This window comes from Muscardinus avellanarius (assembly GCF_963383645.1).
Source record: "Muscardinus avellanarius genome assembly, chromosome: 1".
Lineage (NCBI taxonomy): Eukaryota > Metazoa > Chordata > Mammalia > Rodentia > Gliridae > Muscardinus > Muscardinus avellanarius.
In genome coordinates this window covers 200,450,122-200,477,753 of record NC_137786.1, presented here as the reverse complement: position 1 = coordinate 200,477,753, position 27,632 = coordinate 200,450,122, and the positions used below count along the sequence as shown (strand labels likewise).

Below are 27,632 nucleotides of genomic sequence, written 5' to 3'. Positions count from 1 at the left end.
AATGGGAGTTTTAAAACAATCCAAACTTGTATTTTAATTGTATTTTTTGGAACAAATGCTGGAAAACAACATGAAAATTTAGGATAATTTTTTATAATGTAGCATTGTTAAAAATACCATCATGCCTGCTATCTCAGTACTTGGATGCTTAATAAACTAAAATTACAGGTTCAAGGCAGTGTCCGCAGTTTAGCAAGGCTCTCAGAAACTTAGCCATGCCCTATTTTAAAATAAAAAAACTAAAAATGGCTGAGGTAGAATTCTGAGGTGGAATGTCCCTAGATTCAATCCCTAGTATAGATAGATAGATAGATAGATAGATAGATAGATAGATACCATCCTAAAAAGATGTGCTTCTTTTAAAAGTTTGTGGCTAGGTATAAAATATCCTGTATATCTCTAAAATTCTGGCTGTTAAGGCTTGACATTTCTAAATATACCAAATGAGTTGGTTTTTAGAACAAGCATTAGCATACATTATGAACAGGAAAGAAAGATATCATAAGGAAATTCTCCTATAGAGCTCATAAAATTACACCCAGCAGGGGAATCCAGCTTTTTTGTTTCCAGAAGCATTCCACTGAGACACCTAAAGCTTCTGAGCAGCTTAACAGCTGTCTGTTTTCTCTTATAAACCTACTGAGTACAGGAAACTGCTTCTTAGGGTGTTAGAACAGAGGCTTTACATATGGGGACTTAAAGGTCACCAAGCATTGATGGCTCTCTCCTGCTTCAGAAACAGCCATACTTTTACAAAAGTAGCTAATAAAAAGCCCCAATGAATAATTGTGTTGCATTGACATGATTTGTCAGAATTAATAAAATGTTTTCCTTTAAATTGATTTACATTATTATTTTTTCTTTACACGTTTTACTTACAAACCTTTCAGACTTTTTAATTTAAATTTATTTATTCATTTTTTAGATACACATCAGCCTGATACAGTGAATATACATGTAAGATTCATATAATATGGGATTGCATGTACAGAAGTGGAGTTACGGCTTGAGTGTGGAGCTACATGTAGGATAAATTATAAGAAATGATAGAGTCAAGCAAAGCAATTAGATATCTGCAGTTATAACTTGAGTTGCAAAGAACTCTATTTCGGGCGTTGATACAATAGCTACTGAATGAAAATGGTAGAGAGAGAAAAAGAGAAGTGATAGGAGTCAAGCCTACCTTACACGCCTCCAGGTTATATCGTAAGTAACTGGTATAAGAATAATATGAGAACCAGCCTTCTGTGTAATAGGACAAGAACACTTGGTATTTTGAAGAAAATTTCAGATGGAATCATGGGAAAATTGCCCAAGCCCCATAACACACTTTATTAAAATCAAAGTGGCTTATTTTATCTAAAAATATATATTTGCAATGAATTGATCTGCTGGAAAACTACCTGGCATTTGTGATTGGGGAAATCTATAAAAAACACCACTTGATTTTGCCTTGTTGATGTGAATAGGACTAAAGTATAAGAAGAAAATAAATAGGCTTAAACAAAATACATATTCCCCATTATCTTTGATGCCTGGTTTTTCCTGGAAAGATGAGTATGGTTGTAAATCAATACATTTGCACAATGTTTCAGTAGACACACTTCTTAGGTTGAAATGTTAAAGTCTCTGTCTAATGTAGCTACTGTATCTTCCTTTTTAAATTTAATGAGGTTTAGAATACCATAAAGTTCTTAAAACTCCCACCTTGTCCCACCACAGTACCAACAAGTATTTTCTGGGCAGTCAACCTGAGAGCCAGGCTGCTGCCAAGGGCCTAGAGGGCAGGTAGTCGGAATTACAGACGGAAATTCGCTCACTCTCTTACTTCCTCTGTCCTTAGCTCTGGGCTTCACAGAGCCTCTTTACCTGTATTTCAGTGGACCTGGTCCCAAACTATGTCAGCATGAAAACGTGACTACTTACTCTTCCATATATCCACTACAAACATGGTTCTCAGAATTAGAACCACCGGAGGTGCTTTTTTAACACACAGATTACTAGGTCTCTTCCTGAGTAATCCAATTTAAATCCAATTTAAATTTCAGCAGTTGGGACCCAGGAATCTAATCTAGGTGAGTGTAATGTATGATCTTGCATAGACTCTTCCATGTAGTCTCTTAATAAAGAAATTATCCCCTGTCTTATTTCTGTTTTATTCTTAATACCAGCATAGTGAAAAAATGCTTATTAAAAAAGAAAAAAGAAAAAGCCTAGAAAATAAGTGTTAGTAACTATTAATTTCAAAGGTTGAGTCATTTATAAAGCTATATAAAACAAGATTTAGCACCTTCTATCTAATTATTTTACTTGAATGAGAAATCCTAGAATCATGGGATTTGATAGTGAAATGCTTTTTTTTTTTTTTTTTTTTTTTTTTTTTTTTTTTTGGTGGTATTAGGGTTCCTGGAAACCCTTCTACCTCCAGGCTACACTCCCAGACCTATTTTTTTTTTAATATTTTTATTTGGAAACAGGGTGTCTTAAGCCAGCACAGCTGGCTTTGAATATGCACGATCCTCCTGTTTCTGCCTCCCAAGCGCAGGGATTACAAGCGTGCATGCCCGGCGTAAAATGCTTTTTTATATGAGTATTTGAATATCAAGACGGGCATGGTGGCACACGCAGACAGGAGGATCGTGCTGGTTGGAAGCCAGCCTTGCTGGCTTAAGAGACCCTGTTTCCAAATAAAAATATAAAAATAGGTCTGGGAGTGTAGCCTGGAGGAAGAAAGGTTCCCAGAAACCCCAGTATCATACACACACACACAAAAATCACCAAAACTTTTTAATTATAAAACTTTTAATCTCCATATTTCTAAATATTAAAATAAAAATAGTCATCAAAGGAAATGTTAATGTATTTAAACAGAATTTTATCATAGGACAAGACCATGCAAACATATCCCTTAAAATGATAAAAGAACATATATATATACACTTTTCAATAAAACATGGTAGATTTTATTCTTACTAGTTGTCATGAGTATTGATGCAGCCCATAAACAATTGAATAGAGAAGGTACTAGATCAGGCAGGTAGGTGCTTATGTGGCTCAGAATCTAAACTGTGGCATGTTTCTTTGGTAAAAATCTATTCCTTTATTTTTGACTTGCTCATCAAGTCACTTATTTTCTATCAGTTTGTTTATTTCAATATATGTACCTAAGTAAAAAGAATGTTTTCTCATTCAGTGAAGGAAGAATAATTCTGATTTTTAAGATATAAAACAAGTAGTTCATTTATTTTAATTAGCAAAACAAATGCAGGACCTATTCAATATTTCATCCAGGTGGGCTTTGTTTTTTTATACCGTTTCATAAAGCAATACTTTCCTCTGCAAACTAACGTTCCCTCTTCCTTGTATGAGTCTTCAAATGAACTCTCTGCCTCACGTCTGTTCTTATGAAAACTTATTTCAATTCAGAAAAGGAGGGAGTAAAATTTACTGTACAATAATAACTTCCCCCCCAGATTTAGTATTTTCTTAAACAGATTCCTTACTTTATCATTTTGCCATATGGACATGTTTCTCATCTTGACTGTTCAGATCATGCCAATATGTTCTGTATTTATTTATGTCTTAGATGTGTCCATGAAAAACAAGAAGTAACAAATATCTCAATTTTTTGGTGTTTCTAAGATAGTCGTGTGTTTTGGAAATGCATGATCCAGGAGAGGGACATGTACACATATATTTGGTAGTTCTAACACACTGGGATTTTGCAAAAAGTGATAAGAAAATGCTTCCCCTAAACACAGTTTTCACATTCCGAAGTTTTTCTTTCCAGCATTTTGAAGAATGTAAATATAAATATATTCTAGAAATTAAATATAAACAAAGCAGTTTATCTCATGCTATCAATTCAAGAAAAATAATTTATAACTTAACTTTACTAAGTTTTGGTATAGTTTTAAAGACAACAACCTTCTCATAATTTTATACCTGGCCTTGTCAAATTAATTATATAGAGACCTTCATAGTAGAAAACAGGGATCAATTTTACCCCTATGTTAGAAACAACCAGAAATTCACAAAATATGTACAACTTCAAATTTTAAGAAAGTGAATGTTACACAACAGAGACATGATCCATGGGAGATGGAAAGCAGATAAAGTGAGCATCATTATGTCCGTGGGTTACTGCCCTAAGAGAGTTCCAAAGATGTAGAGAGGAACAACACAGAAAATACACAAGGTACAGGTATGTGAGGAAACTACCTTGGCTAAGAAAAGAACCCCCTGAGAGGAAGTATATTTCCATCAGCCACACTGGAAACCCTCTCCACTCACAGTGCACTGAGTGGAGTATACAGAAATACCTGCTCCTGTTGTGGGGGTTCTGCTGCGCTCACCTCTAAGCTTTTAAAAGTAAGGCCTTCCTAATACAATTATTTTCAAGTAACTAAACTATGATACAATTCCTCTAAACATCTATTAGAATAAATTTTTAAAATTTAAAGATTGCCAATATATATGGCTCAGTGACTATTCAGAAAGTGGAATTGTACACTCACAGGAAGCATGTAAACTTGTTAAAAGACTTTGGAAAACTTTTTCTTGGCAGTCTGCAAAAAGGTTGGTATGGGTTGGATATGGTTTTGAGTGTTTCCCAAAACCTTCATGTGAGGTATTGAGAGGGTAGAAACTTAATTTGACTATGGTGTTTAGATGTGGAGCCTTTGGGAAGTAATTAGAATTAGGAAAGGTCACTAGAATGGAGTCCTTATTGTTGAATTCTAATGGCATTATTATAAGAAGAGAGAGAGAAATCAGGGCGATACATGCATACACTGGGCCCTTCCTGACTCTTGCCATGTAATTCTCTATGACATTTTAAGAATCTGACAATAAGAAAGTCCTCACTTAGACCTTGTACACCCACAAACATGAAACTGAATAAACCTCTTATCTTTATAAAGCAAACTGCCTCTGGTATTTTAACATAGCAATAGAAAACACATCAATCAAAGGTTAAACATACCTACCCTATGGTCTATTTATTATACTCCTAGTTATTTAGCAAGAAAAATAACAGCATTTGTCTGTAGGAAGACTTGCAGATAAACGTTCATAGCAGCTTTACTTAAAATAGAAAAGAATTGGAAACAACTCTAATGTCTGTTAATATGCAAATTAATAGACCTAATAAATAAATAAATCTAATAGAGACATAATAGAATAGCATTCAGAAATGGAAAGGATTAGCTTATTAACAAATACTATAACAAAGATGAGTTTTGGAATAATTATATTGTTCCTAAGAAGTCAGAAAAAATATACAACATATGATTACACATACTTAAAAGTGTGGAAAATACTAACTCATCTGTAATGACAAAGCAGTTGGTTACTAGAGCACAGGGGTCAGTTTAGAGAGGGCTGGGAACAGGGATGACAAGAGGGTGTGAGAAAACTTTTAAAGGTGATAGGTATGTTCAATTATCTTTATTATTGTAATAGTTTCAAGGTATATATGCATGATAAAATGCATCAGCTTGTATACTTCAAATATGCACATTTTGTTTTATGTTACTTATACTTCAATGAAAGTGTTTTACAAATAAAAAATAATAATTATAAAAGCCAATACTTCTTAAACTTGTACACATAATGGAATAACTTGGGAAATGTTAGGATATGTTGATATCAAGGTTCCAAACACAAAGATGCTGATTCAATTGCTCTGCTGTGTGTAATTTTTAAGAATTTTAGAAATCCTTCCTGTGATTTTAATAGACAGCACTTTGGAATTTTTTATTATTTCAATTTCTCCATGCAATTAAAAGTATTTTACTTCATGAATCTTAGTAGGAAATACAAATTTAATCACCAGCAATTGTTCCTTTCCTTAAAAAAGATCTAGATACAATTTCACATGGAAATTTGTGTCTATGGAGGCAATTATCAGTTATATAAATAAAGGAGGATAATAATCTTCAAATAAAAGTATACTCTTTAATTTTAGCAGGTTGACTTTTTAGCTGTCAAAGAAAAATGATAACTGGAAGTCTCAGAAACAGTGGATTTGAGAATTAATAATTGGGATCTCTTTAAACTAAAAAGTTTCTTCTCATCAAAGGAAACCATCAACAACCTAAAGAGGAAGCCTACAGAATGGGAGAAGATCTTTACCAGCCACCACTCCGATAGGGGACTAATATCCAGAATATACAAAGAGCTCAAAAGACTCTACACTAGCAAAACAAACAACCCAATCAAGAAATGGGCAAATGAAATGAATAGACATTTCACAAAAGAAGAGATACAAATGGCCAATAGATACATGAAAAGATGTTCAACATCACTAGCCATCAGGGAGATGCAAATCAAAACTACTCTGAGATTCCATCTAAGCCCAATCAGAGTGGCAAACATAAAGAAATCAAACAACAATTGCTGGCAAGGATGTGGGGAAAGAGGAACTCTTTTACACTGTTGGTGGGAGTGCAAAGTAGTTCAGCCACTATGGAGATCAGTATGGAGATTCCTTAGAAAACTGGGAATAGATCTACCATTTGATCTGGCTATATCACTCCAGGGTATCTTTGCAAAGGGGTTGAAATCAGAGAACTACATTAACATATGCATACCCATGTTCATAGCAGCACAGTTTGTAATAGCCAAAATATGGAACCAACCTAGACCTCCATCAACAGATGAGTGGATTGCAAAATTATGGGAAATACATACAATGGAATTCTATTCAGCTATAAAGAAAAATAAAATGATAGCATTTGCAAGAAGATGGAAGGAACTAGAGAACATTATGCTAAGTGAGATTAGTCGAGAACAGAAAGAGAAGGGACATATGTTCTTTCTAATATGTTCAAGCTAGGGAGTAGTGGTAATACCAAAGGGATTTCAGATGATGGAGGGGAAATCTCAGCAAAGCTTGAATGGGAGGATAGGAGAGCAAGAAAGCTGAGGTTGTTCAATTGAGGAGTTACATACGAATATGTGTAATAGCATAAATACATGATTAACCTGGTCACTCTCTAATGGTGGGGGGAGGAATAAGGAGAGGGAAGGACATGAAGCACAATGTAAATGTACACCACTCTCAATATGTTCCACTTATAAAAAATTAAAAATTAAAAAATTAAAAAATAAAAAAAATAAAAAAATCTGAACAACAACAACAAGAACAAAATATTTATATAATAGTTTGAGGGAATAGCCTGGAGGTAAAAAGCCCCTAGGTTCCATCTCCAGTACCACCAAAAAAAATTACCATATATAATTACAATGCTCTGGTTAAAAGTATAAAAATTCAAGTTGTAAAAGGTAAACGATGCTTTTGTTCATTAAATTTATTTAGAGGCCCCCCTTTTTAGATATTGTCTTTTTATGACTGACAAATATGTGAGGAATATGAATTTTATCTCCAGTGTCTGCATAGTTTATCACTTCTACTCATATTCAGTGTGAGTGGCAACCTAAACACAGGTCTGTCTATCCTGTTCCTCTGTATCCTAGCCCTGTGATTCCAGGCAATGCACTTAATCCTTCAAAATTTCATTTCCTAATGAATAAAATAAAAATAATAGATTTTTTCTAGTAAAACAAAAAAAAAAACAGTGGATTTGGCGGAAAGTTATTTCATGGAGGAATTCTCATTGCCTGCTTCTTAGAACGAGGTCCACACTCACCTTGGCATAGATGCAGCTGTCATTGAGTCTCTGCAGAGAGCAGTTCTTGTCACACAAGGGGCACATGAAGACTTCGGTGGCTTTGCATATTTCTTGGCTTGAGAAATCAAAGAAAAAAGAACATGAACATCAGCATCTACAAAGTTGCTCAGCTCATAGACTGAAGTCCATAGTCCATCAGAAAGATAAAGAAGAAATAGAAATAGTGTGGAGAGGTGGGCAGGCAAGTCAGGGAGAACTGTATGGTTCCACCTCAAATATTATAGGGTATTTGTGATATAAATTTTTTTTTGCTTCTTTGATATTTGAAAACTCTATGAAGATATTATAATGATAATAGGCTGTATTTCATACTTGGGTGACATTGTGAAGCCTTTCCTGCTGTCCCTCTTTCTCTCTCTTTCTTTTCCTTTCTTCTTTCTTGGTATTGGGGATTGAACCCAACCCCCAATACCAGGTAGAATTGGCATTCTACTTCCAAGCTATACTTTCAGCCCTTTTAATTTTATTAGTTTGAAACAAGGTCTTGCAAAGTTGATAAAGGTCTCACTGAGGCTAGCCTCAGAATTTCTATCTTCTTGTTTCAGCCTTCTCAACACTGAGATTACATATGTCCAACACCAGCTGAGTTTTTTGTTTGTATAAAGACACATTGATACATGGTCTCATGGAACTCAGGATAATCTTATGAGGTACACAAATGAAGGCTTAAATAAGTTTCCATGCTCAGAAGCAGCTGGCCTGGAATAAATCTGACTGTTGTGGCTTTATTAGTCCAGTGATTATACACTTTGGTTTGCATTGTAATTCAATATTGAGAAGGTTCATTTGAAATTTCAAAAAGCTGATTATTTTTTATGATGCCCAAATACACATTGTCATGAGGTCATGATATAGTTTTTATCTCTGAATCAGGATATAACTTTATGACATTTGCCTTTTTAGTTTTATTCCCACTACCTTTTTAAAATAGGAGCATGCTTTAAAGATAGCTTTGTGACAGGCATAGGGAATCAATAACTACTTCTGAAAAGTCTCACAGAATCAATAGTTCACAACAACCTTTTGGAGGTATTTTGTGTCTTTATCTGTCAGACATGGCTCTTTTGCACTTTGCATCTCCTGAGTAATTTTTCCTTAAATAAATCTGCTCTGGAAATGTTGAAAGGAATTTAAAGGTTTCAGAAAATGTCTGTTTAATTGTTTAAGTTTAATTGACAGTGCTTACATTAAGATTTGCTGTTTAAAAATGCATATACTCAAGCAAAAAATAATGCATATGTATTTTTTTGTGGGATGTATATACCTTCTAGTCAAAGTGAGAATAAACACTAGTTGATACCACATAGAGCTTGTTGCCGAGATCCACACCTGCTGTCCCAGCATATGGGAAGCCGAGACAGGGGGATCACAAACTCAATAACCTAATGAGACCCTCAACAACTGAGCAGCACTCTATTTCAAAGTAGAAAGTAAAAAGAGTATAACTTGGAGGTAGAATGCCCCCTGAGTTCAATCCCTAATAACAATATCTATGTATGTATATATATATAGTTGCAAATTAGTGTAATAACTTTGGAAAATAGTATGGAGGATCCTCAGAAGAATGGGAATTAGCCTACCATATAACTCAGCAATGCCACTCTGGCTATCTACCCCCCAAAATGGAAACCAAACTACCAAAACTAATGCGTGCATATCTATTTTCATAGCCTCACAGTTCAAAATTGCCAAATTATGGAACCAGCCAAAATGTTCATCAACAGATGAATGGATTACAAAACTATGGGATATCCACACAATGAAATTTTACAAAAGTATTTGTTCTTTGTTAAATTATTATTTGTCATTTGCAGGGAAATGGATGGAACTGGAGAACATTACACTAAGTGAGATTATTCAGCACAAAAGTAAAAAGAAAATAATCAGGTGCTCTCCCTAATATGTGGATGCAAGGGAGAAAAAGGGACATAGGAAGAACTCTAGATGAAGGAAAAACCATAGATAAGCAAATAAGGCCACATAACTGAGGGGGAAGAGACGGGGGAAAGACAAATTTTCTAATATACATGATGAATTTTCACAAACATCAAAGTCAATCACTAAACCAACCATGAGAAGGAGGGAGGGGAAGGGAACAGGGTGGGAATTGAGGAAGGGGTCAATGAGTGACGTGTATAAGTATGCCTTTTGTGCCCCATTAAGATGTACAATTACAATGAACTAATAACAGATAAATATATAAATAAATAAATTATTAGTGTGATGAGGATGGGCTGAATGTTATATATACTATGTTCTCTAATTTTCAAACTCACTTGCTAGTAATCAGGGTATCTATATGAAGGAGAAAGCAGGTAAAATATGTATTTTATAAACTTAAAAGACACAGATTATATCTACTCTTATTAATAGCACTAATTTATAGAAACAAAAAGAACTAACACACCTCTTAAAAAATCTTTATTTCAAGTGGGCTTGCTAACATACTTCATTGTGTCTCACAGGTACCTTGCATTGAAATCTTGCACTAGAATATCACAGAGAATATTTTATGCAGTTGGTTTATATTCATCATATTTCTCATTTTTCTTTCCTTTTTCCAGGTGGGGATGGAACCCAGGGACGTTGTATCTCTGAGCTACCCCCTCAGCCCTGTAGTTTAGTCTTTTTATTTTTTGAAACAGGGTCTCACTGAGTTGAGAAAGGCCTTGCTAAGTAGCTGAGGTGATCCGTGAACCGTTATCCTGCCATCTCAGCCTGCTGAATTCTGGGATTACAAGCATGTGCCACCACTTCCAGCTTTCATTTTTCAAGTGGTCAAAGGCCCAGATTTATCAGTTTATCAAGTCTCGAATCCAAAACATTAGACTGGGTTCTGTTTTTGCTGCCAGCTCCATAAAATACATTTTTTGTTAGTTTTCACTAAACTTATCTCAATGCAAAATATAAAAATAAACAACTATTTTTGACAGCATATTTTTAGCCTAAAATAAGGGCTTCAAAGGCAGGCATGGTAGTGAATACCCATAACCCCAGTATTTGGGAAGTTGAGACTGGAGTATTGTAGGTTTGAGGACAAACTCCGCAATATGACAAACTCTCAGCAACTTATCAAGACCCTGTTTCAAAACCAAAAACAAAATAGGACAGGGGGTGAGGATGTAGACTCGCAGTAGAATCCTCCTGAGTTCTACTATCACAAATACTATAATAATAATAATAATAATAATAATAATAATAATAGTAATAATAATAATAAATAATGTATTCAAGGGTATGACAAGTTTCTTTGACTTTATTTGACCACTAGAGGGAGAGAGAGATCCCCAATAACTTTCTCGAACTTGACAAGCTTAACTACCACTTGATTTGAATTGGAATTTACTTTTGTTTCAGATCTATGGCTGGACATACACATTATGACTGATTGCGAAGAATAATTACTAGTTGTTAAAATACTGATGTGAAGGAGCTGTATGTCTGTGTGGGGGTGGACATTGTACCCACCCTCCAGATTAGATGATGATGCTCCCTGTGACTCAGCTAACATAACAAAGCACAGAACAAGAATATCTGCTTGGTGATGCACATTTTTGGAGAAGAGTATGAAAATAGGCCTACAGGAGGACAGTGTATCTATCCATCTAATGTTTGGGTACAGCATTAATTTTAGAATCAGATGTAAACATCAGAGAAATGCAAGTCAAAAGAATAATGAAAAACTGCCTCATTTCTATTGGATTTCAATTATATGTTACTGTTTTTGGAGGGGGGTACTGATAATCAAACTCAGGGACGTGTACATTCAAAGCAAGAATTCTACCACTGAGCTAAATCTGTAGCTTAGACTGCTATTATGTTTCTAAAACTATGTGGAAAATAAGTGTTCTTAAGGATGTAGAGAAACTGGAAACCTTATCCATTGTGCGTGGGACTATAAAATGATGCACTAGCTGGACATGATGGCACACACCCATAATCTCAGTGCTTCAGATGCTGAGAGAGGAAGATTGCAAGTTTGAGCCTAGCTTCAGCAACTTAATGAGAACCTGTTTAAAATATGGTAATAAATTAAAAGGGCTAAGGGTATAGGTAGGAGGTAGATTTCCCCTGGGTTCAATCCCCAGGACCAACCAAAAAATAAAAAAAAAAACGATGCATTGCTACAGAAAATAGTATGAAAGGTCCTCTAAAAGTCAAAACCACAACAATCTTATCAGCCACCATTCCTGCTTCTGTATATATGTCCAAAAAAAATGAATTCAGAATTTTGAAGGGCTGTGTTTCCTGCACTATTCATTGCAAATTTTTTAAAAATACCAAAGATGTAGCAATAACCTAAATTCTAGTTGTTTATAAATTGATAAAGATATATGTATACACAACAGAATATTACTCAGCCACAATATGAAAAAATCTGCCATATGTGACGTTATAGATGAACCTAGAACACATTATTATAAATGAGATAAGATAGACACAGACAAATACTGCATGATTCCACTTACACATGGGTTATATAAAATAACTCAACTAATACTTATGGTTTTCCAGGGGCTTTTGGAAAGGAAGAAGATGGTGTTCAATGTATATAAAGTTTCAGTTGTCTGAGAAGAATAAGTTCCAGAGATCTTCTGTAGGACATTGTACCTAATTTGTATTGCATACTTAAAATCTTGTTAGGAGAGTGAAACTTATATTAAATCATCTTGCCACAATAACTCTTACAGTATCAGATATAGGTTTGAAACTTAACTAATCCTTTAATATACATAATATATTCCCCTGACCAGGCCACCTCTTCAGATGAGTATAGCACTTAACATAGACATTAGTTAAGAGATATTGATAATCTACCTCACATATCACAGGCACTTGATAAATAAACCATGATTGCTGAAGATAGCATCAAGAAAAGGGCTTAAAAGTTTCTTTAAGAAGCAATGGCTTTTGAAAAGATGGTCAATGCCAAAGACCGCATGAATTTCTTGGTGAGTTCTGATGACCAAGAAAATTGATGTTTCTGTTTTTTTACTTTTTCTTGAAATCCAGGTACTGAGGAACAGGTCACATCTACAGGTCTTCATTTTTAAGATTGTATTAAATTTTCTTTCCCAAGCATAGATAGAAACATGCATGGTATGTAATACCAATGTACACATGCACATAATATTGTATTAAATTTTCTTTCCCAAGCATAGATAGAAACATGCATGGTATGTAATACCAATGTACACATGCACATAATATTCATGTATTCATCAATGAAGTGACCTAAATTTGAATTATGTGCTTTTACAATGAGCTACAAGACAATTATTAAATATGACTTTAATTAAGGCAGCTATATCTGGAAGAAATATAATACAAAGACCATTATATGCAGCATGTTAGCAGTTTGTTACCCTGAATTAAACAAAAAAGAGCTTCATAAAACAATATGAACATGAATCAACTCAAAATAAAACCCAGTCTCCTTCCCAGCCCCATCCAGATAACACCTACAACTCAACCACGTCTGCCACTTTCAATAGAAAATTTCAACCCCAGAATTTTGAACATCAAGATATTCAGTGCTGCTTATCTTGGTTTAGAATAGAAAGTCTGACAGGATCTTAATTATAGTGTGGCAGAAGTAGCTGTAATATAATACCATAAAGAACCAAGGGAAAGAGTTTGCGAACGCCTCTTAAAACACTCTTTTTACTAAAGGTTAAAGAATACTTATTTCAAACAAAAGGAGCCTAATTTACTCTATTGGTGTAAAAATCAATAGGAACATTAAATCTGTTTCTTCCATGCCCTTTTTTCACTTTCAGCTTTGTAGGGGTGGAGGGAGGATTCTGCCTCTCTTGGTAAAACTGCTGATATGTTCTCCGGGGAATCAACTTGGGCAGCAGGTATTGAAGAGTCATTATCCATTTTTGTCAAGTCATTGTAAAAGTGCTTTTCTTTTTACGTCTCTGTAATTGTTAGTCAGACCCTATCCTGTGAGCCCCATGGTGACTGTCTAAGCAGCATACAGGGTAAAGGACAAACAGGGAGTGAGAAGTGGGATATACAGGGGGGCAGAAGTTTGCTCCGAATGGGCTGAGAGTGTCTCTCAGTGGTACAGTGCTTTTCTAGTATGCACAAGCCCCTAGGTTCAATCCTCAGCACTGTGGAGGAAAAAAAAGAAGTTTGTTCTGGAAGATGTACCAATCACAGTGATTAGTCAATTTGCAAAACTCTGAAACAAACTGTGAGTATATGGCCTGCTTTGAAGCAGCAGGTGTCTGTTTTCATGCCAATTATCAGTTGTCCTCTTGAATAACAAACTTGGTGGCACACATATGTAATCCTAGTACTTGGGAGGCTTAGACACAGGTTCCAAGACAGCATCAGCAAGTAATGAGACTCTTAGCAACCTACGGAGACACTGTTTCAAGACAAAAATAAAATTGGGCTTGGGGTGTAGCTGAAAGGTAGAAGGCCCTTCAGTTCAATCCCCAGTACTGCAAACAAAACAAAACAAATATCAAATCAAGAAACTTGGTTATAGAATAGGATTCAACTCTAGGGCAATGCAGTTGTTTTCTTTAGGCAGATTGCTCTAGATATGCTAATATCTAGATACTATGTTTTAATAGTATTTAATCTAAATACTATGTTTTAAAAGAAGCTGAGGGAAATTAATCTATATGATTCCACAAAGAATCTCACACTTATAAGAGCTGCCATGATAATTGCCTGGTAGTGAGGCCATGTTTAAAAAATGGCCCAAAGAAGAAAGTGCTGAGCTTTGAAAAAGAGAGAAGGGATGCTTCTTCATATTTTAAATTTGATCATGCAAATTTGAATTTGATGACACACTTGTGATCATCAAATATGTTAAACAGAACATCTGTTAAGAGAATCCTTTAATCCTAGAGTGATTCTTGACTTTACTAAAAAACAATTTATTATTTCTAAGAATAATTTATTCCTATTTCTAGATCTTGGGCCACTTTAGCTCTAACAAAAGAATCCCCATTCTGGTACATGTTTGACTTCTGTCAAATTTATATCTTTACTACTATTTTTAGATTAGTATGTGAGATCTACTGGAAAGTAGAATTTGTCATAAAGACAAGCAATCTGGGAACTTATCTAGGAAATTTATGCATGAAAGTATCAAAATGACCTTTTTATAGCACTTCTTTTCTATTAAAATTAAAGAAAAGAAACAAGCCAGGGAATGGTGGTACAGATGGTAATCCTAGCTACTCAGGAGCTTGAAGGAGGGAGGAATCCTTCCTAATGGCCAACCTATGCAACTTAATGAGACTGTCTCAAAATGAATAAAAATAAATAAATAAAAGGACCAGGGACGTAAAAAGGACTGGGGATGATCAGTGATGGATCACTTGCATAGTATGTAACAGACTCTGGGTTCAATCCCCAGTACTACAAAAACATAAATATAAAAAAAAACCGGAAAACTAAACAAAAATACCTAAGGAAAACAGAAATACCAAGTACATTAAATTGTAGCATTATTATTTGCTTTTATGGTCAGCATTATCCTTGAGTTTGTACCCACTCAGAAGACAGGCCAAATATTTTTCTGCTAAGTCTCTTAACAGCTTACCTTACTTGACTTTCATTCATTGTGACTAATCCATAGAAGAAAACACACAAGCCAACCACTGCTGCAGGAATCAGCATTCCAGTGTACCATCCCAGCCATGCAAAGTAGAGCCCAATCTTCTCACCAAAGTACAGCCTGCGGGAGAAAGCAAGTCTTCAGCTTGAGCTGAGAGGTAACATAAATGATTTTAGAAATATTGATGCAACAAATAGTGAGGATTTCATTTGGAAACTCTAGATTCCCAGCTCAGTTCCTCTTCCTATCTGCCTGGGATATTTAACATTCCTATTTGTTTACGCATCTTATAATGGTGATGTCATTTGTTCTAAAATATTAAAGGGGCAATTTTGTCAGGTATAGCTAATTCCCCTCCCTTCCTTCCTTCCTTCCTTCCTTCCTTCCTTCCTTCCTTCCTTCCTTCCTTTTTTCCTTTTTTAGCTTCATATTAAACCCAAGAGCATTCTACCTCTAAGCTATATCTCCAGCCCTTTTTTTGTTTATTTATTTTAAACAAGATATGCTAAACTGCTGAGGCTGGCCTCAAACCTGTGATCCTACTTATTCAGTCTCTCAAATACTGGGATTACATTATGTCCAGCTCTGTGACAAATTTCTTAATATTTATCACAGGATTTTTTATTACCCAGTCCTGTCTTTCTTCATTCTCCTAATAATACCTCTTTTTAATCTCTACATCATAGAACTGTGCTAAACCATATTTCCTCTGGGAAAATTAGGAAAAGATGTTCCCTCTTGGTGAATGTTGACAGAAGGCTAGATTTCTCTCTCAGAATGTCTTGGCTGCCACCCTTGTGATAGACTAAACCTGAACCATTGTTAAGTTTCCTTTAACAAAGCTCAGCTCCAGATGGGCAAGGTGGTACATACCCATAATTCAAACACTTGGTAGGCTGAGGTAGGAGGATCAGAGGTTCAGGGACATGCTCAGCAATGTAGTGAGGCTCTCAGCAACACAGTGAAACCCTTTTATGAAATATGAAAGGGCTGGGGTATAGCTCAAAGGTAGAATGTCCCTGGGTTAAATCCCCTCCCACCACAAAGTAAAACAGAGCTCACAGTTTTCAAAGCACACAACAATGCCTTTGGTTAGTGCTATTCCCTAACTTTGCAACATTAAAAAAAAAAAAGTCACTCTCTTGCCCTGTCTCATTTACACCATTCCTTCAGTGAATGTGACTTCTTTTGGAAAGCCTTTCCTGAATCCCTGTGTCAGAGGCCCAGGCTCTGGCTCCCATACTGCTCTCAGCCACACTTCTAGACCCTTTTCTTATCACACTTCCTGGCCACTCTCTGTTGCTCCTCAGTTCCTCCTACTCTCCATGAGCATTGAACCTGCTGGAAGGTAAACCCGTGGCTGTGTCACTAGCAGCCTCTGAAGAAAGACTTGAGAGAAGCTGGGAAAATGTGTGTATGCTGCTGCCCTTCAGTGGGTGGATATAGTTCACTGGGAAACAGCAATCGAGTAAGGCAGTGGCAAAGTCTACTCCACTGATATGTTTGCATTAAGCTTGCTGCCAGTTTTAACTATCTGACAATGTAGAAAGATCTTGTAAAAAAAATAAAATAGTTCCTGGCTTCTCTACTACTGCTAGTTCTCTATCTTCTGAAGCTGTTTACTTAGTACACAGGTCTGTTCCTGCTACAGCTTTAAACATTGGTGCTTTGAGGTTCATCTGGGAATATTGTACTGAGCAGTGATCCTCACTGGGCTGAAAATTCACTCAGCATGTTTTCCTCATAAGGCTTCTCTTTGTGAAAACTATTTTCTTTCTACTTTATTCTCTGCATTGTGACAATTAAATTACTCCATATTTCACTGGACATAGACTTGGAGTCATCCTTCATTAGACATCATTGATCCAATTCTTTTCCCTTCCGTTCAGTTCTCCTAGGAAACACTAGTCAAGAGTCTATTCATTTCTTCTACAGTGATGATGCTATATTGAAACTGAAGCTTATTATGTTAACAGCCATTACCATGAAATCATTTTTCCCTTAAGAAAATGTCCCTCCCTGGGGTGGGGCAGGGTTTTTAGAACATGTAGCAAACATAATGGCATATCTCTATAATAGGGATGATGACAGAGAACTGCAGAGACAGACCTGCTCATATAGACAGCAGTATAGTAAAATATTAAAGGATACATTATCAAGGGCTAAGAGAAACAACATTTTTGACTATTGTCACTTAAATTAAGACAAATTTCAGGTAATTATCAGGAAGTGGAGATGCAAGTTCCAGACCAAAAAAAGTAAAGATTGATGAAAATGACCTTGACTTGGAACATCATTATTCACAATATCTAAGTGCCTCTCAGAAGTTTCTAAAACCACAGATGAACAAAGAAGGAAGAGGGGTGACTGCTGCTGCATCTCCCCATTGCACTTCAGCCAAGGCACTCCTTTTCACCTGTTTTATATAATAGTGTTCACAAGAAACATTTCACTCTATAATCTCTTCTGCTGCTGAAATAAATGATATAAAATAAACACATCTTGAAATCAATTGTTTTAGAGATCATTATTTAATTCAGTGTTGTTTTTAAGTTTAAATTCCTCCTATGGATATTGTAATTTTTTAATGTCACACAATTATTATGTTAATCATGTTGTTTGGTTAATGATTTTTGAAATGTTAGCCAAGCATGGTGGCATACACCTGTAATTCCTGTACTTGGAAGGCTGAAACCGAAGAATCACAAGTTCAAGACCATTCTCATCAATGTAGTGAGACACTCAGCAACTTAACAAGACCCTGTTTCAAAATAAAAATAAAAATATAAAATAGGACCAGGGATGTATGCCAGAGGTAGATGTCTCTGAGTTCATCCCCATATGAGAAGGAAGGAAAGAGGGAGGATGCTTTTCCTAATTTCAAATATTTCCCATGGTCAAAAAGATTAAAAATAAATAGATTGACTGATAAGTGTTTAAATTCAGTTTCAAAGTGAGAAAGCCATACAGACAAAAGTATCCAAATTACTGTACAGAAAAAAAATATTCATAGCCCCCTGCCTTTCACAACTCCTGAGGAACTGCCCTACGGTAGAGAAAAATATGGACTTTGCCTATGGGTTGCTGACATTAATGTCTGAAGTACATACAGAACCCAACTTCTTGAAAACCGTCTTCTAATATGGAGAAGAAGCAACAGAAGAGACCTGTTCCCTCAAAATTGTGCTACCTTATGAATAACTTAAATCCAAAGTCTCAATTTATTTTTGTGGCAATGGGGATGGAACCCAGGGGCATTCTATCTCTGAGCTACACCCCAGCCTTATCTTTTATCCTTTATTTTGAGACAGGGTCTCACTAAGTTGCTGTGATCCTCTTGTCTCAGCCTCCCAAGCACAGGGATTACAAGTGTGTGCCATCACGCCTGTCTCAAAGTCTCAAATTTTAAGACATTTTTTCTGTTGGGGACACAAAACTGGCCACTGAATAAATTCAATGCATGATATTGAATAGTTTAATATACATGGCTCCCCATCAGTGATTTCATTATTGTTAAAAAAAAAAATCCTAGAAGGTAGAAACCTTTTGGAATGATTGGAATGTCCTCTAAATTCTTTTCTTTTAGTACCTTCTTCTTAAGTGAGTGCTTCATTGTGCATCCATCCTAGTCAAAGGCAAATATATTATTTTTATCAAATAAATCTCCATTTCCTATTAGCATTCAAAAATTGGGCATAACATCTGAGTAGCACTATTAAAAACATAGGTTATTTGCTAAAATTACCTGGAGTAACAATTGAAATATCTTCTGTAGATAAAGATAATGATGCTGAAATGCTTGTTGAACATCCCAACATTATCTTCATTCCTAATAAATACTTTATACTTTTTTTGTGACACTGCATCTCACTGTGATAATGTATCTCTAAAGTAATTATCTTTAACCTTCATAGATTAGAACCTGTGCGTTTCTTTTGATTGACCAAATCAGAATAAAAACATCTTTATTTTGGATATACTCAAACACTTAATGTTTGAAATCAAAAGGGTTTGTTGTTGTGCATTTATTCCTTGTACCTACAGACTCACACTCTACTCTTTTCTGCTGTGTGCCCCACAAGTTACACCTCTATGCATTAACTCCACTCCTTTCTATTTCTGAATTCCTGATGTACTTGTTGGCCTACTAAGGGTACCAAAAGAGATGTCAGGGTCTTTAATACCCTGGCTTCCTTCATTTTGGACTATGGTTTGGATGCAGCTGTTTTCTTCCTAAAGTTATAGCTTCTACCCAGCATCACACCATTTATGATTATTATTCTTGATAAATCCTGCCAGCTGCTTCTTCCCCTTAGTCCTTTAACTCAAAATTTGATAACAGCTTCCAGTCCCCCTGAGAGCTTCATTGCCATTTATTGATTCCCATGACCCTCATCATACCTCTGTGTAGACTTCTGTAATTTTTTCTTCAAACATCTCTTTCTATGTTCTATCAATTTCCTGCTGGACCAGTTAGGAGTTATTCTCAATATTTATGTTTGGAAAACAATTCAAACTATTCACATATATCACCTAATAACATAAATGTCATTTTTTCATTCTAGACGTATCTGTAGTTAGCTACGAGCTTGATTAAGTTCTTATCAATATAAATCTTATAATTTCAAAAAAGAGAACAAATTATTCTGCATCAAAGTAACTAACATAAATCACAGATTTAAAAAGTTGAGGGCAAATAACTCATGCTTTCTGGAATAGAGTAGATAATACATGGTTTTGGAAGATAAATATTTTGGTTCTCCATATATTTGGTTGTATATTCATGAATTTATTCAACCACAAAAATATGTGATTTATCTTGTATAGTTTACTATACTGAGCATGTACAGACTTTTATTTTGGTCATTATCCTCTAAACAACTAACAACTACTTACATGGCTTTATATTTTATTGGTATTATAAATAATCTGAAGATGGATGTGGTGGCACATGCCTATAATCCCAGTACTTGGGAGGCTGAGACAGGAGGATCTGGGTTTGTTACCAAGCCTCAGCTACTCAGTGAGGCCCTTGCAATTTAGTAAGACCCTATTTCAAAATAAACAATAAAAATTGGTCTGAGGGTGTAGTTCAGAGTTAGAATGCCCCTGGATTCAATCTCCAGCACCACAATAAGTAAATAAATAAATAAATAAATAAATAAATAAATAAATAAATAAATAATATGAATAATACTTAAAGTATATGGGAGGCTATTATAGGATATATGCAAATTATATAACATCATATATAAAGAACTTGAACATACATGAGTTTTAGTATGTGAAGAGGAATATATCAAGGGGAGTTTATATTTGATATATGAAGGGAGCAATCCCCAATAAAGAATGAGGATAACTGTTGGTCATTTTCCTTTCTGCTCTCAAATCTATTTTTCTGCTTTTGTTTAGATTTTACATTGTTAATTACTTATAGTTATGTTGGACCAGGAGGTATTAGAAGACTTTAAGGGGGAAGAAAGGAATATCCCAGGATCTTTTTCTTCCTCTTGTTGTTCTTCGAGGTAATACACTTTATCGTGTTTCCTCTCCACCCTTAGAGATGTTAGTAATTTTCTGATGTTGCTAGTTTCTGGTTGGCTTTAAAGCCATGTTTGATTTCTCAGCACTCCCATCTATAATGCATCCAGTTCGCTTCATTCACTTTCACTGAAAAATTACATAGTGTTTTATTGTAGATGACACACTCAATGACAGAGACAATATGGTGAGTACGAGAAACAATTCTAAGAAAAAGACCACAGAACATTTGTAGAATGGTATTATTCCATTTGCAGAACCTGATTAAATCCAGGGGCTGATGCTTGTACCACATTCCCCAGCGTGCCCAGCGCTCATACAACAGATGTCGGCTATTCTGAGGTCCATGAGTTTTGATGGGCAGGCTACTCTGGTAGGCTCCCTGAAACAGATAAAATAATACAAATTGATACCCATTCTTGTTAAAATTTGAACTAAGAACTATTTTCCCTTATAGAATAATTTATCAATAGATTGAAAACTTCAGAGATTGTAAACAAAAGTCCATCACTAGAATTATACGGTATAATGCTTCTTTCATTGGAAATATTCCAATTATTCGTCCCTTAAATATTATTTCTTATATAATGACTTCTTTACACAATTGGAATGTTTTTGTTAAGTAAACCAGACTTCATGCTCCACTGTTTGGATCTTAAGTTCTTTTAATAAATGCAATAGATATAACATCAATAAGAGGAATTATTATAATTTTAGTTCAGAAATTGAGAGCATGATTCTTCTTTTAAAAAGTAATCCAGTCTGAGCCGGGCGTGGTGGTGCACACTTAAAATCCCCACTTGCTTGGGAGGCAGAGATAGGAGGATAGCACAGGAGGATAGCTGTGCTGGCTTAAGAGACTCTGTTTCCAAATAAAAATATAAAATAGGTCTGGGAATGTAGCCTGGACGTAGAATACAGGAGAGAGAAGGAGGCGCTGAAACTAAAAACAACAACAACAAAAAATATGTCCTCCCAGGTACACAGTGCCCACCATAGCTTGGAGCAGACATTGCTATTTAAATTTGGGGAAAAGGAGGCTATTTGATAGGAAACAAGTAGGTACTGGATTGTAGGGTTTTTTTTTTTTTTTCCTTGTGAACTTGTGTTATATTTTTTGGTATCCTAAATACCCTGGCAAGAACCAGGATTTGCTCCTTGCAGTGGCTGGAGAACAATCTAGATGGAGCATGTAAGCCTTGTCTGTGAGTGTTCCCTCTGAGACTGGGATTCTTCCTATGGGGAAATTGTGGAAGGGTTTTGGAGTAGAAGAAGCAATGTGCAGCTACAAGATTATAGACGGGGGGTGTCTCAGAACATCCAGGCCACTTGCTAGTTGAACTCTCCTCGGGGTGGCAGCCACACTAAAATGCAAATCAATATAATATGGAGCATGAGAAACTTTCATTTTTCCCAATGAAAATTATCTTTTGAAATTACCTCATGTGGTGGAAATGCTGCTATATATGAGCCATTGTTTATAAGTTTTTGGATACCTGAAAAAATGAACAAAAATAATACTTGAGTCAGTTTCATAGAAGAAGTCCTTCTGAAGCACATACTCAAATTGGGACAAGGGACTAATTAAAAGTTTAAAATAACTGAAATGATTTACAGAGACACATCACTTATGAGGACAGGAAAATTGTGAAAGAAATCAATAGAGTCTAGTGTCCTTGCAACCTTAGTAAATGGAAATGTGCATGATGTCAACGTATGGTTTCACATTGCTGTATCATGACATTTGGGTCAATTTGATACACAATTATTTCGGGTTACATGAGCCAAGAACAACTTTTATTTTTTCTGAAAATAACAAAGCCTGCTCAAAGAGAAGGTCGAATTCTACACCTCCCAAACATTCTTAAAATATAATCATATTGAGATGTCTTTAGTTGTATAATAGGAAGCCAAGGTGACATAAGTAATATGAGACTATGAAATCTTCATCTCAGCAAGGATGTATATATATTATATATAATATATATATAGATACATATCATATATATACACATACATATATACACAAATATATATTTAATATATAATAATATATTATTATATTTATATATATTAATAAAATATATTAATAAATATATTAATAAATAAATATGTATACAAATATATGTGTATATAAATATATATTTATATACATATATACACAAATATATATACATACACACACACACACACACATATATATATATATATATATATATATATATATATATATTGCATTATGGATATCTTTCAAAGGCACTAAATAGAGAACCACTAACTAAATTTTAATCTCAATGATTAAATGAGAATACATAAAACATGATAAGTCTTGATAACTTTATGACAAAAAGAGTGAATAAATTTTACATAATTTTATTTGGTGCATTAAAATTCATATTGAATGGATTAGAATTCAATTTATTGGTTAGCCCTCAGTGATGGGCATTTTGGTATTTCTAGTTTTATATATTATTTTATTTATTTATTTATTTATTTATTTATTTATTTATTTATTTATCTTTGGTACTGGGCATTCTACTTCTAAGCTATACTTTCAGCCTGATTTTGTTTTATTTTTCTTTCTTTCTTTCTTTCTTTTCCTGGTACTGGGGTTCCTGGAAACCCTTCTACCTCCAGGCTACACTCCCAGACCTATTTTATATATTTTTTATTTGGAAACAGGGTCTCTTAAGCTGAACCTGCTCAATCCTCCTGTCTCCGCCTCCTAAGTGCGGGGATTACAAATATGTGTCACCATGCCTGGCATTATTTTTCTTTATTTTGAATAGAGTATCATAAGTTGTGGAGGGCCTCCCAAAACTGTTAAAGCTTGCATGAAACATGAAATCTTCCGGTTTCAGCCCCCCAGGTAGTTTAGAGGCATAGACTACCATGCTTAGTTTTATTTTATTATAAGACCATAATAAACTACCTTCTACATATATTGTCATTCAAATGTCTAGTTATTGTTTTAAAATAAATTTTAGAAAATAATATGTCTAAAGTATTTACATATTTCACATTTTGATATATTTATTCAACACCTTCCTAAAAGGTTTTCATTTATTTTTTAATAGCTTCAAAATAGAACGTGTATAGAATTTATGTTTGATGTGCTATATACACTCATTAATGAATGAAGGCAATATTTCAAGTTTTGAAAAAACCCGGTAATAATTAGAATCTACTTTATCTATGTTTTTAAATAATGTTCTTACCCACTTTTGATATCCCACTTTCGTATCTGGTACGCTCCAGCATGTGGTACACTATCCTGCTTCGAGTAGCATTGCTGAAGAAGGTGTCCTTATTGTTTATTATGAAGCTGTTAAGATAAGAGGAATGGTTTTAGTATTCAGAGCAGAGCACAGAATCTTACCACAACTACAAAATCCTGGGTAATCATCCATCTCTTTTCTCCATTAAAGCTAATAACTCGTGTGAAATACAGCAAGCTATAAAAATTAATTGATAGATAAAAAGAAATACACTAATAGAAAATGCAGGGAATTTCAAATATTTATTTTAACAACTTTTTTCCAGTATATAAAGAAGTATAGGGAACCTGATGAGAACCTTGTATTTTTCATTACCATAGAACAAGGAGATAATAGATTGCCTACTGACTCACATACATTTTGCACTACCTCAAGCAATTTAGTTCCAAATACAATGCATTAACAATGGACATTAAACTCCATTTCCAAACTTAGAGTGAGCAACAGTCCTCCTTTCACCTTGGTGCCTCACACGGTCTCCATGTGGGGAGAGGAGGAGCATTACACTAGCCTGATCATGCTAGTAGAGTGAAAGCTACAAGGTGAGCCCAAGAGAACAGAAAGGATCTGTTTGAGCATTTACTTTATAACATACTGGGAGCCTTGAGAAAAATACCCAGGTTTTGGGTCTAACTCAACTTCCGATACTTCCTTTTTGCAATTCCTTTACTTCTAGGAATGAGAAACTCATTTTAGCAGGCCCTTAGTCCTGAAGTATTAAGTCTGTGGTGGTACACGCTTCCTCTTCAACTCTGCATATTCAAATATTTGCCAAACTAGGTAGCTGCTCCAAACTGAACTGTCTCTCTCCAGCTTTGGCAGCGCCCCTTTTCTTCTGGGTGTCATTTCTCTTGCCCAGAAAGAGATCTATGAGAAGAGCAACCTCCTAACTGGCCATTTAATTTCCCACCTAACTTTTAAAGCACAGCTCTAACCTCAGAGCACACCTTTACTTTTAGCATGCGAGCAGCTTTGAATTATGAGCACAATTAAATTTCTTATGTCTCTCCAAGGCCTTCTATACTTGTATTCCAGCATGCTTTTTGGTCATATTTCTTACGGCTCTGCCTATCTGATCAACTGTCAAATTATATAATTTATCATCATCATTAAAAAACCCTAGTTCTTTTTATCTGGATTTGCTGTCTTTAATATTTGCTCCTCATCCTCTCCCCACACCTTCTTTCACATTTTAACCAGCTAAATGTTTCTATCTTCTTCGAAGAGCATTCTAGGATCTTCTCTGAATGGTCATTTTATTTGTGTTTTTCATAATACATTGATTTACTTGGCCTTTCAAAGAATATCTGTATATTTGTTTGTTTTATTAGACTCTGAGTTCCTGTGCATTATCTCTATTCTTGAGCATAACAACCAAATTCATGGTCCTTTTAACAGTAGGCAGCAGAGAAAATGCCCAACATTCTGATGGTTCTGTCACCATCAGATTTAGTCATCATTTCTTAAAAAATATTTTAAGTAGATAATTTCATTTTTCACAAATTTATGTTATAGAGAAATGAAGTCATTGATATAAGCAAACCAAGAAACATAAAATTTTGGAAAATAGACATAAAGAAAAATGGGACATCATAATGGTACAGAGAATGACTGAGACAGGGGATCTGGACCATAGGCAAAACTTTCAGAGAAGGTCTCTCTTTAAGGTGATGATGTTGGAGGGGACAGAATAATAAGAAGCAAAATGCTGTGCAATGGTCTGAGGACAGGGTGTGTCCAGTGAAGAAAAAGGAAGATTAGAGACTCTGAGCTGGGAACTTAGGCTTGTATGGTTAGATTAAGTAAATGGTGGGGGGAGAATGAGAAGATAAAGTGAGAATGTTGGGTGGGGCTACATTATCTGTGCACACTAAATAGAGGATGAGGAATGACAATATCTTTATAAGTACAAATGGGAGTCTATTGGGGAAGGAAGAGTTAAGCAAGGCATTTGTGTGTTCTGGTTAATTTTTCAAATTAGCTATTTCAAATTAAGTATTTCAAATGAAATTATCCATTTCAAAGATCAGGCTTGTTCTTAGGTTTTTAAAAAATAAAGAAAATAATATTTGTTATTTAATTTCATGCACCATAGATCCTTTTAAGGCTTTAAGTTCCTTTGAGGTCAGCAGAAAGCTGAAGAAACACATAAAGCTGTGAGCTCTTTCCAAACTCGTTAATCATACTTTGTATTTGTACTCCTCCGTAAACTCTCTAGCACTGGAATTAGAAAATATGCGTTTGAATCCACCTCCAAGAATAAGTAATGCAGTAGAATATATGGAAGGTGAAGGTGTTTTTGATTGCTGTCTGTGTTGCATGGTTGGTGATCTGGACTACTATTTCATCCTGCCTTTAACCTCTAATATCCCAAAATACAGCTTAGTCTAGGATAGCAAAAATAGGTCCTACATACATTGTGTATGTCTTTATGTTTAACCTATATTCTTTAATTATAAATTTACATATTTGCCTTCTTCATTTGATGAGGTGTGCCACCAATGCTGAACTGTGTCACAATTTCCTTTATATCTTTCAACTATGTCATGTAGAAACTCAATAAATACTGGTTGAATGAATATATGGATAAACAAACAGATATGTATGTAGACAGGGAGAGAGAATGAGAGTCACTTAGCAACCCATAATGAACTATAATAAATCAAAATGGACAATATAATTAATAGTTATAATGATAAGTCAAATTATAGCTGGCGTGGTGTAGCATGTTTGTAATCCCCGGGCTTGGGAGGTGGAGACAGAAGGATCGCGCTGGTTCGGAGCCAGCCTCGCTGGTTTAAGAGACCCTGTTTCCAAATAAAAATTATAAAATAGGTCTGGGAGTGTAGCTCAGAGGTAGAAGGGCTTCCAGGAAACCCAGTACCACTAAAAAAATTATAGTTATAATAAGGTATAAATTAGAACAACCTACTCTTGATAGCATTGCATTATTATTGTCATTATTATTTTTGTAACTGAGTGACTTACTACTATAGTCATTATTTTTAAAGAGTTAGGAATTTGATAATAGCATATGGTTTTACAATTAATTACTTTTTACTTGGATGTCTCTAAAGTATAATATTAATACATAATAATAATACTTTATTTAATACATTCTCTGACCAATTTGGTGAATAATAGAAATAATCCCAGGTATTTTATTATGTAAACAAGCCCGAGATACTGAAAGGTCCAAAGCAGGTAGTGGGAAAGATGGAACTTACTGGTGAATCCGTGCTCTGCTGAAAGGCCCTGTATAGCAGTCTGACTCCTCCAGGTCTGGAAAGGCTGACTTGTCAAGAACCATTGGGTTTTGGGACATCCACTTTTTGATTCTTTTAAAATATGTTTGCATCCTAGAACAAAACTACATGTTATAACTAGATTTCTTTGTATTCCAGAACATTCAACCCTCCCATGACAGTTCCTGGAAGCACTGAACAAAATATTCCCAAAAGACACACACACACACACACACACACACACACACACACACACATTCACACTCCTTCTGTTCTAACACATAAGAAG

General features: G+C 35.0%; 1 protein-coding gene across 4 annotated transcripts in view; it reads right to left on the bottom strand.

The window, feature by feature from the left end:
* Positions 1–27,632, bottom strand: part of ANO3 (anoctamin 3) — a gene marked incomplete at both ends in the record, with an annotated part of 387,663 nt that overhangs the window by 72,732 nt on the left and 287,299 nt on the right. For 3 of the 4 annotated variants that reach the window (XM_080703073.1, XM_080703074.1, XM_080703076.1), the window contains 6 exons: positions 7,653–7,749; positions 15,265–15,399; positions 21,081–21,202; positions 22,261–22,316; positions 24,039–24,145; positions 27,326–27,457. In XM_080703073.1, the coding sequence (XP_080559199.1) occupies positions 7,653–7,749; positions 15,265–15,399; positions 21,081–21,202; positions 22,261–22,316; positions 24,039–24,145; positions 27,326–27,457 (649 nt within the window). Of the gene's footprint in view, positions 1–7,652; positions 7,750–15,264; positions 15,400–21,080; positions 21,203–22,260; positions 22,317–24,038; positions 24,146–27,325; positions 27,469–27,632 lie in introns of all 4 variants that reach the window. The other variant, XM_080703075.1, reaches the window with a different exon arrangement.